General features: G+C 43.6%; 1 protein-coding gene across 3 annotated transcripts in view; it reads right to left on the bottom strand.

The window, feature by feature from the left end:
- LIPE (lipase E, hormone sensitive type) overlaps positions 1-17,509 on the bottom strand; it is a 59,660-nt gene that overhangs the window by 6,083 nt on the left and 36,068 nt on the right. For 2 of the 3 annotated variants that reach the window (XM_089687380.1, XM_089687382.1), the window contains exons 4-10: positions 13,403-13,429; positions 11,243-11,388; positions 9,783-9,965; positions 6,020-6,314; positions 4,857-5,084; positions 3,063-3,221; positions 1,715-2,307 (exon numbers count right to left, since the gene is read on the bottom strand). In XM_089687380.1, the coding sequence (XP_089543506.1) occupies positions 1,715-2,307; positions 3,063-3,221; positions 4,857-5,084; positions 6,020-6,314; positions 9,783-9,965; positions 11,243-11,388; positions 13,403-13,429 (1,631 nt within the window). The remainder of the gene's footprint in view (positions 1-1,714; positions 2,308-3,062; positions 3,222-4,856; positions 5,085-6,019; positions 6,315-9,782; positions 9,966-11,242; positions 11,389-13,402; positions 13,430-17,509) is intronic. The other variant, XM_089687381.1, reaches the window with a different exon arrangement.

The following is a 17,509-nucleotide window of genomic DNA, read 5'->3' on the forward strand; positions in this document are numbered from 1 at the left end:
GCTCTCTCCTCATTGGATCACTGGCTGTGATTGACAGTAGTTGGGAGCCATAGGCCAACGAGGAGATAGAGACCCAGGAGAGACAAAGTTCTCATGCACATTGCTGGATTGCAAGGGGGCTCAGGTATGTATAAGGTGGGTTGAGGAAGCTGCTGTACACAGATGGTTTTCACCTCCATGCATAGAATGCATGAAGGTAAAAAAACCTTCAGCCTTTACAACTACTTTAAATTGGACTCTGGCCAGTTGACATGGCAAGAACAGTCAGACCTCCAAGTTCTGACTCAATCATCCTCAGACAAAACTAAGCATTGCTAAATTAGAGACTTATTATCAAAAGTGTATATAGTAGGTAAGCTTGCATGCTTATAATATTATAAAATAATTAAGTCCAATTGAATAAGCCCAAATGTGACTGGTCCTCTTTAAGGGATCACAAAAGGTTAGCACAATAGAGTGCACATCAGGTACAATCAGAGCCAGATCATCCACAATGCAGCCTGGGCCCTGGTGGATGTCCAGAAGGCTGACAACTGTCACTTTCCTACAGTAAAAAGGGGAATAGTGCAATTGCTCAAAGTTATGTTATTTCCTGTCAGTTGTACAAGGCAAGATATACTTGTAGGCAGCTGGTGCCATACCAGGACAGACACCGTAAATAGGTGGATTTTCATTGGCCACTGTAATCCCCATCAATCTCAATTGAAGGGATGGGAAGGACAAAATTGTGACCTTGCCCAGGGTCCTGCTCTGACCTAAAGTGGAGCTCCACCCAAAAAAGGAAGGCCTGCTTTAAGTTCTTGTGCCCCACTCCCTGTTAAGGTTTGGGACCTTTGGGGAGGGGGGAAGTGGATACCCAATTTTGACAGGTACACGTTCCCAATCCTGCTGCAATCGCCTAAGCGACTGGAAGCGGTGGAAGTTCTCCTCAATCCCCCCTCCCCCAACCCCCCTGCCCACAGTCTTCTGGGACACATGACAGGTCCCAGAGGACTGAGGGACCATTCACAATGCGCAGCGCCATTTGCGCACGAGCATTGGGCACCTGGCTGTGAAGCCGAGAGCTGTTACATCCAGAAAAAGAATGCCGGTGCCGGGGCACAGGACGGCCAGTGAACCTGGCTGTGGCGATCACACCGCTGGATCCTAGGATAGTCAAATGTCTGTTTTTTTAAAAGTCAGCAGCTACAGTTTTTTTAGCTGCCGACTTTTAATTTTTTCACCAGAGACCGGAGCTCCGCTTTAATCTGGGTATGCACTAAACAAGATTGATCAGTGTGTTGCTGTCCCTGCTGGACAGAAGTCAATCATACAATCGACTTTGGTTGCAGGAACAAGCTGGAAAGCCTTTGTAGATCAGCGGCTGCAGTCTCTGATCAGTGTATTTTTTACAGGGACGGGTCCTGTTGTCATAATACACCGTCCCGGCAGGGAAGGAGGGGGAATTCCTCCATTCATCTCATTTGTGTGGATGTCGAAATCTGTTTAAAACATCGTAAATAGCCAGCCTAATTCTGTCTGTAAGTAAAATACATCACAACATTACTGAATTAAACATGAAGTAAGTCCAGTAGGCCACAGAACCTTATATATTTTTTTCCTAATCTTTCTGCAATAAGCTGAAATCCTATCAGCATATCTTCAGTTTGCACAATGACACTGCTATGTGCTGCCAGTTTGGCTAAGCCGATTTCCACCACCACCTTGTACTCACCACAATGTGAATGGGAGGAAGTCCTTGCAGCATACTGTCAGGAGCCAGCAGCGGGGACATGTACGGGTTATGCACAATAGCAGAAGTCTGTAAGGTCATGTGAGCCACACCACTTTGAGAGCGCAGAGGCTGAAATCCATCTGGAAAGCCCAGAAGAGAAGTGGAGGGGGACTGTGGGGATGATTCGTCCTCACTGGAGTGTGCAGGGGGAATGTTCTCTTTAGAGTGTGTAGAAGGTTCTCTGTCAAAAGAAGTGTCACCCTCACTCTCGCTCCCTGTCAAGAAGAAATTGACAGGTCTCTGTGAGCTGCTGGGAGACAGCACATCACTGCTTTCTGACTGGACGGACAGGGAAGATGGTGAATGCTGGCCGTTTGCGGAGGAGTTATTGGACTGTGCTCCTCTGTTTGCGTGTTTGTTCAGGGCTCCGCTTTGTCCATTGTTCTGGTTTGGAATTCCAACCGCAAAACTGTTTTGTTCGATGTACTGATGGCGGTTCAGATCCTGGCAGGTTTTGCTCTTTAAAGACACCTTGCGGTTAAGAGCAGGCTCTTCCGCCAATGCTGCCTCTGATACACTCTTTCTCACTGTGTCTGCAACAAAAATTGTAAACTACAATTAGAACGAGTTTTAGGATCCTAATTACATAAACAGTAAGCTCCAAGCTATTTATGAAAGATTTGGAGGGACTGAAGATTAAATGCAGGTCAAATAAATCTTAAAATGGTATTCCAGGCTAACCCCCTCTCCGCCCAACCCATATGCTGATTAACCTGTGTAAGAAAGATATATACTTTGATATATACTTTCCTATTTTCAGGTCACTCCGAACACGTGATCTCAGGCAGTGATGGCTGCAAGAGAGAGGAGAGAGCGCTTGACAGCAGCTGGAGTGTTTGGGAGTAGTTATGTCACCCATAGGCTCCTATGGCTTATCTGTTGTCGGCACACCCTTCTCTCCCCTGTAGCTGCTGCTGACTAACACGGGAGCTTGATCATGAGACCAGACCAGCCCGGCCTGAAAATAGGTAAGTATATACATGTTTTTTACACAGGTTAGTTAGTGTAGGTGTTAGGAGGGAACACTTTTAAAATTAGTTAGGCCTAGCCTGGCATTCAGCTTTAAGTACTTCTCCCCTGCCTTGTTATTCCAGCAGGCAGTGTGGCCTCCTACATTTTCAGTTTGAGACAGTTGTGATAATGGGAATTTAGAGTGTCAGTCCACCTAAATGTAATATTTCAGTTGTAGATGCAGTCTGGAGGACTGAGTCACTTATAACAAATTACACAATAGACTACTAACAGGCACCTTGTGGTACCCACCAACCCTCTACGCTGAAAGTCTGACCTGTATTGGCCCTGTCCTTGCTCCCTTCCATTAGATTACTCAGCCAGGATGCCGCTCCTTGTCGGATATCTCTGAGAAATAATGCAGTCCCTCGTTTCACTTGACTCAGTGAGCTGTGCTTTTCAACTGCTCGATCATCCACAGAGACTCGTTCTGTACCTGCATGAAAGCAAAAGAGTGGAAAAAAGGTAGAGATAAATACCTCCTCAAATTTATAGCAAACTACAGTGTCTCTTTTTATGCCTCCCCTTCAAAAAAAAAAAAAAATTAAAGCACAATGTCAATTAGCCCATAGTAACCAATCAGAAAAAAAATCTACATTGGACGAGGGTGCGTTTCCCTACACACCATCTGGCCAATTGATGAATCTAAAATATATAACCATTATTCAAATATATAAAAAATGTATGCTCAGCTGTAATTAGTGCCTATTGGAGTGGAATGTACTGCGCACAACAATATGACTGGATGCCATTGCAATTATTTACCTTACATCCAAATGGTTAATAACATCAGACCAAATCAAATACCATTCGGTTTTAGATGAAGTGACGGCATAAAAAGAGACACTGTAGTTTGATCATAAACCTATCAACTTGAATATATAATCTCTATTAAGGAAATGGAGTTACCCCATGGACAAAACTAATTAGATAGTATAATCTATCTTGCTACAGATATGTAATATGGGTACACTCATCCACGAGCTTAAATGTCAGCCTCTCATGGACAAGCCCCATACATCACCATATCCAGAAAAAATACCTCACTGTCTTGAGGAATGCAAATGATGCACTGTAAAACGCAGTACAAACCTCTCAAAAAAAAAAAGGGGGGGGGGGAGGAGTGAATATCATGTGCATTTAAAAAGTGCTTCCAAAGAAAGACCCAAAGAAAAAAGAAACTCTACATGTTTCGCACCAGAAAACGGCCATTTTGCCACCATGTGCAGCTAAGCGCAACTTTCAGCCACTATGTGACCTATTTTAATTCTTTATAATCCTGACAAAGCTCTGTTTTCTGGAGTGAAACATGTAGAGTTTCCTTTTTTCTTTGGGAGCACTTTTTGAATGCACATGGTATTCACTCCTCTCCCCAATTTTTTTTGGAGAGGTCTGTACTGCATTTTGCAGTGCATCATTTGCATTCCTCAAGACAGTGAGGTATTTTTTCTGGATATGGTGATGTATGGGGCTTGTCCATGAGAGGCTGACATTTAAGCTCGTGGATAGTGTACCTGTATTACATATCTGTAGCAAGATAGATTATACTATCTAATTAGTTTTGTCCATGGGGTAACTCTGTTTCCTTAACAGAGATTATATATTCAAGCTGACAGGCTGATGATCAAACTACAGTGTCTCTTTTTATGCCGTCACTTCATCTAAAACGGTATGGTATTTGATTTGGTCTGGTGTTATTAACCATTTGGATGTAAGGTAAGTAATTGCAATGGTATCCAGTCATATTGTTGTGCGCAGTACATTCCACTCCAATAGGCATTAATTACAACTGAGCATACACTTTTTATATATTTGAATAAAGGTTATATATTTTAGATTCACCAATTGCCCAGATGGTGCGTAGGGAAACGCACCCTCGTTGAGGTATAGATTTGTTATTTGCCAAAGATGATGATTTACAATTAGGGCTTAGTTCAATAGTTAATTGTCTTTTATTGTACTGACCACCTTAGGACAAATCTTAGGGTAAAATCAGATCAGTTACTATGAATTAGTGCACTTTGGGCACTATTGCTGATCTCTGCAGTATCCAGAGAAAAAAAATCTGTACCTGCATAAGCGCTAAGACACTTTGACAGTACACTGAGTGGCAGCAGAGGGTCCATCAGCGTCAGGAGGCGGGATGGGGATGCTGTGGCCTGTAATAACGTGGCTGGATAGGCAACCATTATTCCATCTGGCAATCTAACCCCAACAGAAGCAGCACGCAGTGCCACGGTGATACAAAGGTTACCACCAGCACTGTCACCAGCCAGACAGATCCTTTCACCTGTGGAGCCTGAAAATACAAAAACACACAAATGTCATTTTATACATAACTAGCAAATGTATAGAAATAATTGTACATGAGCTTTAAAGGTCTTGCCAATTGAAGTCTTATAATAGATTTAACACCTTGGAAACTTCTCAGAAAGAAGTAAAGTTTAAGGCCTGGCTGAGACAATGGAAGTTACAAAGTAATCTTCAACTACAGTTCTGTCAATATAAATAAACCATAATGCTCTGGAAACCCTTTAACATGTAGAAAATGTTGTAAATAAAATATAAAATATATAGAGATCAAAAACGTTTAAAAATATATTTGACCATGAATCATTATAATTTTTATTTAAAGCAGAACACCAGGCAAATTTTTTTCTTAACCAATGCAGTGGGGCTGTGCCCGCACTGCAGGGGTTAACTGCTCGATTTGCTCTAGGGGAGAGAACAGCTGAGATATACTTACCTGACCCACCGATCCTACCTGCAAAAGACAAATCCCCTTTGGCTACTGCCCCCCTGCAGTCCAGTGGTATAGTAAATGAACTGTTCCTGATGTCAGCATACTCAAAGTACGCTCCATAGACAGGAACAGTCCACTGCTGGACTATGGGGGAGGGCAATTTTCCAGAGGATCGGTGGGTCAGGCGAGTATGAGCTTTGTGCTCATCCTTAAAAAAAAAATTATACTTAAAGCAGAACTCCAGGCAAGATTTTATTTCACCATGCAGTGGGTCAGCTGCTCTTTTTTTTCTAAGTTTTGGATAGACTGAGGACAGGCTACTGGGACAGGAAGTGAGGAATCCCCTACCCCTTTTCCCAAGGGGGCAAAGACATTAATAAAAACCAGAAAGAGGTTCCAACCCTTTTCCACTTGATTCAAAGCAACAATAAAAATTGAGATGTTTTACTGAAATCAGAAAAATATATAAGTCAAATGCAGTGTGTACTGACCCAGCAACTGACAGTGTTTCAAAGCCCAGCAATAGGCATAGAAACATTCTTCAAGAGCCCTTGGAAAAGGAGCCTCTGGGGCAAGAGAGTAGTCCACAGACAGGATGGGCGCCTCGAGCTCCTGAGCCCAGATCTTGAGGTAAGGCTCATGCGACTTTGAGGTCTGGGCTACAAACCCCCCACCGTGGAAATGGATGATCAGGTCTGGAGAGAGAGGGGCTGAGCGAGATCGGAGACGAAGGTCAAGGCTCAGAGGACCTTCAGGTTTTGTGAAGGTGTTTAGTTCCTCGCTCTCCTGAAATAAAGAGAAGCGTGTTAAAAGTATTGTCACAATTCAGATGATGGTATAGATTTGGGTTACGTTTAATCCTTTTCTTCTGTTTTCAGCTGTAAGGAACACTTAAAATCCTGACCTGCACGTTTGCCGACTTAGAAGCAGAGTGTTATAGAAGATGGAGTTAATATCAAGCATCTATAGGATGGGTAGGGCTGCTACAGAATCACCAGCATGGAAAATAGACTCTGCAAGGGTTATGTGTTTTTCATAATGCATATAAATGTGAGAAGATTACTTCATTTTGTGTGTTGATATGCATTAAAGCCATGTACCTTTGTACTTACAGTGGGGATCGAAAGTTTGGGCACCCCAGCTAAAAATTTGTATTAATGTGCATAAAGAAGCTAAGGAAAGATGGAAAAATCTCCAAAAGGCATCAAATTACAGATTAGACATTCTTATAATATGTCAACAAAAGTTAGATTTTATTTCCATCATTTCCACTTTCAAAATAACAGAAAACAAAAAAATGGCGTCTGCAAAAGTTTGGGCACCCTGCAGAGTTAATATCTTGTACTGCCCCCTTTGGCAAGTATCACAGCTTGTAAACGCTTTTTGTAGCCAGCCAAGAGTCTTTCAATTCTTGTTTGAGGTATCTTTGCCCATTCTTCCTTACAAAAGTCTTCCAGTTCTTTGAGATTTCTGGGCTGTCTGTCACGCACTGCTCTTTTAAGGTCTATCCATAGATTTTCAATTATGTTGAGGTCAGGAGATTGTGAAGGCCATGGCAAAACCTTCAGTTTACGCCTCTTGATGTAATCCCCCGTGGATTTCGAGGTGTGTTTAGGATCATTATCCATTTGTAGAAGCCATCCTCTCTTTAACTTCAGCTTTTTCACAGATGGCATCAAGTTACCATCCAAAATTTGCTGAAATTTTATTGAATCCATTTTTCCTTCTACTCGTGAGATGTTCCCTGTGCCACTGGCTGCAACACAACCCCAAAGCATGATTGATCCAACCGCATGCTTAACAGTTGGACAGAGGTTCTTTTCATTCAATTCTGTGCCCCTTCTTCTCCAAACGGACCTTTGCTCATTCCGGCCAAAAAGTTTAATTTTAACCTCATCGGTCCACAGAACTTGTTTCCAAAATGCATCAGGCTTGTCTATATGTTCATTTGCAAAGTTCAAACGATGATTTTTGTGGTGAGGACGTAGAAGAGGTTTTCTTCTGATGACTCTTCCATGAAGACCATATTTGTACAAGTATCTCTTTATAGTGGAATAGTGTACCACAACTCCAGTGTCTGCCAGATCTTTCTGGAGGGATCGTGCAGTCAAACGTGGGTTTTGAATTGTTTTTCTCACAATCCTGCGAGCTGTTCTGTCTGATATTTTTCTTGGTCTTCCAGATCTTGCTTTAACTTCCACTGTCCTGATGACTGCCATTTCTTAATTACATTCCGAACAGAGGATATTGACATCTGAAAACACTTTGCTATCTTCTTATAGCCTTCTCCAGCTTTGTGAGCGTCAACTATTTTCAGTTTCAGTTTTCTAGACAACTGCTTAGAAGAACCCATGGTGCTGATTGTTGGGGCAAGGTCAGATGAGTCTGGGCATTTAAAACCTTTGAGATTGACATCACCTGGTCTTCCCAGACGATGATTGAGAACAATCCATGACACTGGCAGGTCTCAGCTTTGCAAAGGGGGCAGTGCATGCTATAAATTCTGCAGGGTGCCCAAACTTTTACAGACGCCATTTTTTTGTTTTCTGTTATTTTGAAAGTGTAAATGATGGAAATAAAATCTAACTTTTGTTGACATATTATAAGAATGTCTAATCTGTAATTTGATGCCTTTTGGAGATTTTGCCATCTTTCCTTGGCTTCTTTATGCACATTAATACAAATTTTTAGCTGGGGTGCCCAAACTTTCGATCCCCACTGTATATGTGAACAGCCATATTTGTTCATTACATGTGCAAGCTTCGCTTCCTGGCTGAAAGTACTGCCTAGAGATTGTGCTTTACTCCTCTTTCTCAGTGCAAATCAGCATTGGCTTTCTGCAAATTCTCTCTCTGATTGCATCTCAGCAGTCCTTCAGCAAAGAAGCTAATCACAATATCTGACACACAGTCAACAAATTCAAGGTGAACCGGAAATTCTATATATGAAATAAAATCACAGCACATGGAAGAGCAGCAAGCCAGTGATGCTGGCAGACTCTTTCAGTATAGATAAGGTGCTTTAAGATTTTCCTATTCTTTTAAAAAGGGAAAACTATCAACACCCCTTCTGCACAGACAGATCTGAACAGGGGCGGACTGACAACTCATGGGGCCCACGGGCAGTAGGGGATCATGGGGCCCCTGTGTCCTTGCCAAAACTCAAAAAAGCCAATGAAAAAGGTACCAGGGGCATCTCATGGGGCCCCCTACTGACCCCGGGCCCTCGGGCAGTGCCCGAATTTCCAAATGGTCAGTCCGCCCCTGGATCTGAAGTATGTTGTGTCCACCAAAGTGCCTCCTTCCCAAATCTGTAGGGTGAATATGTCTGTTAGACTTATGGTACACCATTTAGCCTATCACATATGAGCAAATGGTTAAATATCTGACTATCAATCCATCACAAAGGAGCACACATCTTGGATGCTGTCAGGGCTCCATAAAAATCTTATGGATCAACTATACCTTTTACAGCTAAACTGTTAAAGCTCCACCCAAAAGGGGAAGTCCCTCTTTAAGTCTTTGTCCCCCGCTCACCATTAAAAACTGCACCTTTGGGGAGCAGGGGGGGGGGTACCCGAATTTGACAGGTACCCGCTCCCACGTCCGCTGTGATCACCTAGGCAGTCGGAGCAGAAGTTTTCCTCTCCCCCCTCCCTCCCCGTAGTCTTCTGAGACACATGACAGGTCCCAGAAGACTACGGGGCCATTCACAAATCGCAGAACTTCTTGCGCATGTGCAGTGGGCACCCAGCTGTGAAGCCGCAAGCTGTCACAGCCAGGTGCCCACACTGAAGATGCCGGTGACTAGGACAGAAGATGGCCGGTGAAACCAGCCGTGGTGAGGACACCGCTGGACCGAGGGACAGGTAATTGTATGTATTTTAAGAGTCAGTAGCTACAGTTTTTGTAGCTGCTGACTTTTATATTTTTTTTTTCAGGTGGAACTCTGCTTTAAAATCAATATTGAAAATAGTAAGTTTGCAAAGACCTTTTTGTGGCTTAGAGGGGACCGGGGCTCTCTGTGTGGAAGCAACGGTGTCTCAGCAGCAGTCTGACACTCCCTGATGAGTCACAGTGTGTGTATGGAAGACTTTGCAATTTTATTATTTTCAACAAGCTGAGTTGGGTTTTTTTTGCAAAATGTATTTAGCACCCTGAGTTTAAATGTTTACTTTTTGCAGAAGATAGAGTTTGGCTTTAACATCAGCAACTACAAGTAACAGATGTGATAAGACGATGACCGGTCACTTACCTGGCCTTCACGCAGCTGGTATGAGATGAGACGCATATTAACAGGACCTGGTCCAGAATGAGCTACAGGAGGGCTGATGGGGACGGTGAGCTGAGGATCAGAGGAGAGTGGCATCTCAAGCAGTTCGGGAGGCACAGAAAGGGTCTTGTTGATGCGGACTGTTGTGGCTATTCCAACCAAAGACTGCAATGAAAAAGGAAAAAAAATTGATGAAAACCAGTATAACAACTAAAAACTAAAATAACAGCTAACAAAACAAAATCAGCTGAAACTGTAAATACATGGAAGTAATTCTAAATCTGTATTTTTTTTTTTATAACAAACACGTCACACTTACCAGCTATGTGCAATGGTTTTTCACAGAGCAGCCTCGATTGCCCTCTTCTCCGGTCCCTCCGTCGGCGCTCCTGGCTCCCCCTCTTCAGTGAGTGCCCCCATAAGAAGCTGTTTCCAATGGGGGCACTCATGTGGGCTCACTTTGAAGCCTTACTGCTTGCGTCCATAAACAAAGACATTGGTTCTCGCCTCCGACTACTTCCTCATCATAGAAGCTGACTGACAGCAGCAGGAGGCAATGGCTCCTACTGCTATCAATCTGCCCAGTGAGGAGAGAGAGCAGACAGTGACATGCTGCTTTTGAGCACAACACTGGAGTTAGAGAGGGCTTGGAGTAGGGATGGGGGGGGGGGGATAGGGGGGGGGGATAGGGGGGGGGGGAGAGGGATCGGGGGGGGGGGGGGGGAGAGAGGGATGGGGGGGGGAGGGGAAAGAGATCTCGGGCACAGAAGATTTTTCACCTTACTGCAGAAAATGAGGAATTTACCCACTTACAGAGCTTCTGAAATCTACATTTGTCTTATCAGAGCTCTGAAATACACAAAATGGACTTCTAATCCTTCTTTGGCCCACAGCTAGCCCACATCCTGGCCCATTTAAAAAGTAAACGAAAAAATGTACCTTCCTAGACCGAGCTAAAAATCCTTTCATTTGTGTCTCACATTCTCCACCTCCTAGACATGGCAGCTCACAGTGGGAGGGTTTTCGAAACATAGGCAGAGCTGTCAATCCAGATATCTGTAGGCGGGACTAGGTGTGGGCAGGCGATAACTGACAAGCTACAGACTTGTGAATTAACAGTGACAATTCTGATAGCCCCGCTCCTGGCAATATTCTTTCATCAAACTATAGTGCAAGCAGGCACAGCCTACATAAAAGTGGCAACTCTGCTCTGAACTCATGATCAGTGCAGCATTGTCACAGGAAGCTGCATTAGGTGGACATCATTGGCAGGATCAAGAGGTATTCGTGAGACTTTGCAGATGAGTCAAATGAAAAATGTTAATGCAGAAGCACTTATTACAGAGTGCTGTAGCACACATATATATATATATTTTTTTTTTCAATGGGAGACCGATGGGTATAATGGGAAAGTTCTATTTTACACTTTGATTTTTACTCACCGTAAGCAATTCCATCTCTGTGATGTTCCAAAAAGACTTCCAGAAGTTCACATCCAGGTTTTGTGTTATCCTTTCATAATCTGCTCCTCGCAGCTCTGGGTCAATGGCGTACCTTCCACTTATGAAGAAGGAGCTAGCGGCTACACCTGCATAGGAGAATGACAAGTTGAAACACTCAGCTGCCCGTTGGTAACACATTCTACAAAACAGGCAGGTTTATGAATGAATATGCCAGATAGTGTATTACTCCCATGTAGAGTCCTACTAAAACCGTAAGATGCTCATCATACAGGCTGAGGAATCAAGCCACACACGGACTACAGCAAGACTGCAGATGGTCATATTCCTTCCAAACTAATAAGATACACAGATTTTAGAAGGTGAATATCCAAGCTGAGTTCGGTTGCAGAAGGACAATGATCTCTCATGAACACAGAACCTGGCAACATGTTGCTGCCTTTGCTTACTTTCAGGGTGTAGGTCCCCGGTGGGTGAACTCCTTGTGAGTCCAGAGTACAGGTGTCTACAGCCACAAGGAACATAGGATTCTATCTGCTGGATTTTTCAATCATTTATATATAGAATAAAGTGGATCTACAATAAGATCACCACCCCCTTCAGTCCTGATGTCACATCTCCTTCAAATACATAAATGGTAAAAGATCCAACAATAAAAATTACTTTTTTTTTTTGCAGACATGGTGTTCTGACCTGCGTTGGTCACATGTCCACATGCCGAAGCATCAGCCCTGTGATTTCAGCTGAATGGCAGGAACAGGCTGGCTGATTGGCTGAATGACAGACCCCTGAGCTCCCCAAGCAGAGATCACATGATCGTACCAATTACACCAAAAGAACCAATGATACAAGGCTCTTTTCCTGCAGATACAGTTCTCTGGTTCTCTCTTGTGTTGGTCATGTGACCTCATGTAGAAGCATCTGTCCTCTGATTTCAGCTGAATGGGAGGAACAGGGTTCAACCAGGGCTGCTGATAATTATTATACAGCAGGGGTCTCCCAAACTTTCTTAACAAAGGGCCAGTTTACTGTCCTTCAGACTTTGGGGGGGCTGGACTGAGACAAGTAGGAGTAGAAAGTGTCCTGGTGTCAGTGGTAAAAACACTGCCCCAACACTGATGTCATTAGGAGAAATTGTGCCCCTTCACTGGTGTCAGTGGGAGGACATATGCACAATTGTTGATGTCAATGGGAAGAATAGTGCTCCATCGTTGGTGCCAGTGGGAAGAATTGTGCCCAGTTGTTGGTGCCATTGGGAAGATACAAGCCCAATTGTTGGGGTCATTGGATGGAATATTGCCCCAAGGACCGGATAAAAGCAAGCAATGAGCCATAACTGACCCCTGGCTGCAATTTGCTGTTATATAGGATTAACATAGTGCTAACAGTTTGTGCAGCTCTTTAAAATGTAAAGCGGGACAGTACAAGTACAATACAGGTCAATATAGAAGGATTAGGGGGGCACTGCTCAGGAAGTTTACAATCTAAAGGGAGGGGTACGTGAACCAAAAGGTAATAGCGGATTGGCTAGCTTTGCCTGAATGACAGACCTCTAAGCTCCTCCAGCAGAGATCACATGACCATACCAATGATACCAGAATAGCCAATGATAAAATGATCTTTCTTGCAGATACAGTGCTCTGGGCTCTGTCCGGTGTTGGTCACGTAACCACATGCTAGAGCATTGGTCCTCTAATTTCAGCTGAAAGGGAAGAACAGGGTTCAAACAGTGCTGCTAATTGGCTGACCTTGCCTAAATGACAGCCCCTGAGCTCCTCAAGAAGAGATCACATGACCATACTCTACTCTGGCACTGGTCACATGACAAGCATTGGAAGAAGCTGCGTTTTCAACAGCACAGGCAAGTCATGTAACACATTCATTTATTGGATCAGGATAGTCTGATGATTTTATATTACATTAAAGAGAATAAAATGAACTGAATTCTACAAATGGCTGCATCCACGGACAGAAGCGTGATATTTAACAGAGAGATCTTTGAGATACACAACAGTGTGCGATCCCACTCATCAGTGTTCACCCACAACTGCAATATCATTACATAGGTTACCCCTTATCAGCATAAAACACAGAAGGCAGAGAAATCTACAATCAGTTACTTTCTACATGGTGCACACTTACCATAGTAGGCTGCAAGAGCTCCCTCAGCTGTCAGTGAGAGCATAGTGAGGAGGAAGAGGGGAAACCATCACATTACAGCAAACATGGTGCCCTCCTCGCACACATATACATGCAATGATAAACACATGCAGTGACACCCAACAGGAAATCCAATGCAAAAAAGATCATATTCAAATATGTACTAGGTGATCAATGAATCGGCCTTTTGTAACAAACGTTGCATTGATTATTTCTACTAATCTGATATTCAGATAATCCAATACCACCTGCAGGCTAAAATGATGAACCGGCCTTGGGAAACAAGCAAAGTGTTTTTATGATCAAAGTAGTCTCATGCTGAACATGCAGTGTGACCATAAGCTGTAGGGCTCATCTCTGCACTGACATAGGGGGCAACAGGCTACTGACCCAATATATCATAGGCAGCCTAAACACTTGCCTCCCCAGGTCTGCTAAACCTTCATAGACAGATAAACCATCATGTGCACCATCTGCAGGTAAAAGGCAGAAGGCATCCACTGTCCCAACCCACAACTTTCATTTCAGGAACTAATATTTTGGGGTATTACTATGTTGGTGAAGTGACCCTATTTATGATCCTTAAGATGCATTGTAATGCACAGCTGGCTCTGCAATAAACGTGAGGATGGCTGTTGTGCTCTCTGACAAGGTGACTTCCTCTCTAGGTGTCACAGCATGCATCAGGGAGGGTGAGCTATTCATGTACTTGTTGGAAGCGTACTGTAGGTGACTGCTTCATGCTTCCTATCATAGTGCTAGAAGGAACCATATTTCCGGAGATCAGCAGATCAAAACGTATAGAAGGTGCACGTGCAGCTTAACCACTTCCTGTCCGGACACTTTTACACCCTTCCTGCCCAGGGCAATTTTCAGCTTTCAGCACTATCACACTTTGAATGACAATTGCGTGGTCATGCAACACTGTACCCATATGAATTTTTTACCATTTTTTGAGACAGATAAAGCTTTATTTTGGTGGTATTTATTCACCGCTGGGATTTTTATTTTTTTTGCTATGTAAATGAAAATGTCCAAAAAATTTTTTAAAAAGTGTTTTTCTTATAAAATTTTACAAATAAATAATCTTTCATCATAAGTCTTGACCAAAATTTATTCCGTTATATTTTTAGTAAAAAAAAAAAAAGCCAAATTAGTTTATAACCAAAAATTATAATTTTTAAACATTTGTTTTATATTTTTATTTTATTTTTTTATATTATTATTTATGTTTTTTGTTTTTTTTTTACATACTGTCACCCTAGCAGTACAGTGTCACCATGGTGACACTGTACTACTTGTGGGGGTGATGAAGATTTTTTTTTTTTTCTTACAGTGATTGCTTTTACACCCATATAGGATGTAAAAGCAATCATTTCTCTTTCTCTCTGTCTGCATTCTTGCAGCCATTGAGAAATACTGAGTGAGCTGTGATTGGTCACAGCTTGTCACATGGTACAAGGCTGTTGTGAATAGCCTTGTACCATGTGACCTCTGTGATCATTCACAGATTTCACACGTAGTAAGCAATGTGACATCTTGCTTACTACTTTGCATGTGATCACTGATTGGCCTATCAGTTATCACATGATCGGGACCTCGTATAGAGGTCCCGTCCGACAATCGGTGTTTCACTGTGTCCGGAGGACACAGCAGGCACTGGTTCGCGGTGCTGCGCACTCCCAAGGAGCGCGCACAGCTAGAAAAGGCGGGTGCCGTTTATGAATGGCAACCCACCCCTGGAGTGCCACCGCCCTGCCGTTTATAAACAGCAGGCGGATGGCAAGAGGTTAATTTCCCTTAAAGGAAAAATACAGCCAAAGCTTGTTTGGCTGTACTTCTCCTGTGCTGTTCGATCTGCACTTCTGTAACCTGTTTTCAGCCAAGAGTGGGCTAAAGTCACTCACCCGGTTGAGGCTGGGAAAAGATCCTGACTGCAAACTCGGGATCCACCTGGATCCCTGGACAGACAGCTAACTCAGCCTCTCAGATATCCGCTGAGAGCCTGACTCAGACACTCCCACCCCTTCCACAGCCTGCTGGAGGGCAGGGATGGCAGAGCAGAGAGCTGTGACTGTCAATCACTACTATCTGCTCTGCCCCCCTCCCCAGCAGAGCAGCAGGGAGAACTGAGTGATCAGCGGTGTTTGATTGCTCAGTTCTCACCCTTGGTGCTGGTGGGGGGGACAGATGCAGTATCGGATCGATGCTGCATCCACCTAGGCAAATAAAAATTAAAAAAAAAAAAAAACCCCTACTTCTTTTTTTAAATGCTTGCTATATCTTTCAGGGAACAGCACATCTCCAGGTCAACAGGCAGTAGGGTAAAGCTGACCATACACTGATCAAAATGTTGCCACTTCAGCAGGGACCAGACAAATTTTGATGAGGGTGTGGCTGTTCCCCTCAACAGAAGCTGATCATTTGATTTAATTGAAAATATTCCTCAATCAGCAGCTGCAGATGTGTGTATTTTGACAGCTGTGGGTGCTGCTTTCAGAATACAATGTCCTGGCAGGGAAGGAGATAACTCCATCAGTGGCTGAACAAAAAAAATTAACTGTGTATGGCCAACTTAACTAGTGAGCTGCCAGACTTCTGAATGCACCATTGCTTTCAAGTGTAAGCTGCCCTTAAGTGAATATTGGGGGGGGGGGTCTCTTGTGGCTGCTATCATTTATAGGAGGCTTTTATTCTGTGATATCTTCTGCTATCACAGAGCCTCTTTCTTTGCGAAGATCTGATAGAATGATGTACCATCGATGATATGGCATATTGTTAGGGGAGTCCTGGAACTTGTCATATAAGAGTGGGGTGTGACCCCTGGTTCAAATATCCGTGGGCATGAGAGCCCATTATTTTGAATGGACTCCCGTTCCCCGGGACACGCAGGGAAGAAGGCCCTGCACTTCTTGTGAAAACGTAGCCCGCTCGGAAACCTCGGTTCCCAGTATGGTTGCGTTTTCCAGTGCGGGTCTGCATTCTTCTGTGTGGGTGGATTTTTGTGCGGATCCGCAGCGGCAACACCCACACAGATGTGAACCTAGCCTGAGAACTAGGAATATGCACTTATGCACATTCCTACATCTCACAAGAAAATTTAATTCTGGCCCCGGGTATAGTGTTGGACACACTGGAGATGTCATAAAGGTTGTTTTGTACAATTGGTGTTCCCAGCTATCCAAAATTACACACTTGTTAACACTAATGTCTTAGGTTTGCTGGTACCCGCATTAGCATTCAAATCAGTCCCTGTACTATTGTGAAGTCTTCTTAGATCAATGTCCACGCTGTACACAGAGCTGTGACGTCTCTCCATGTACACTTAAAACTGTGCGTTTTAAAGGTACTATGCCATTCCCCCATCACCTGTCAAATTCCAGCGCCTCCTTGTCATTGGGGCTCTGGCATGTGACAGCTAAAAGACAGGATGCAGAGCTAAAAGGATAAGGATAAGTTCATCATTTACAAAAAAAATAAATAAATGCACATCTGTTTGCAGGTAAAAAAAAAAAATTGTGCATTTATAATTTTTTTTACACTGAAGTCTGTAAGGCATTGCACCCACGATCAGTTGAATGTGGGTGAAATGCCTGGATCCTGCAGGAACTCCCACACCCATTCGGGTAGCACAGTGGCTAAATGGTTAGCACTTCCGCCTGGCAGTACTAGGGTCGTTGGTTCAAATCCCAGCCATGGCACCACCTGCCTGGAGTTTGCATGTTCTCCCTGTGCCTGCGTGGGTTTCCTCTGGGTACTCCAGTTTCCTCCCACCCTCCAAAGACATGCTGGTAGGTGAATTGGATCCTGTCTAAATTGTCCCTAGTATATGTATGTATGAATGTGAGTTAGGGACCTTAGATTGTACGCCCCTTGAGGGTTAGGGACTGAGGTGAATGTACAATATATATGTAAAGTGCTGCGTAAATTGACGGCGCTATATAAGTACCTGAAATAAATAAATAACTCAGTAAGCTGTCTGTCTGCACCTAATACAGGCAGGCAATTACCGAACTGAAGAATAGCAGGAGAGCTCACCAGCGCCCGAGTATTTCACTGACAAGCTGTCATGATACTTGTAGGTATTCA

This window comes from Staurois parvus, unplaced genomic scaffold (assembly GCF_062004578.1).
Source record: "Staurois parvus isolate SC_StPar_1 unplaced genomic scaffold, SC_StPar_1.0 ptg000423l, whole genome shotgun sequence".
Classification (NCBI taxonomy): domain Eukaryota; kingdom Metazoa; phylum Chordata; class Amphibia; order Anura; family Ranidae; genus Staurois; species Staurois parvus.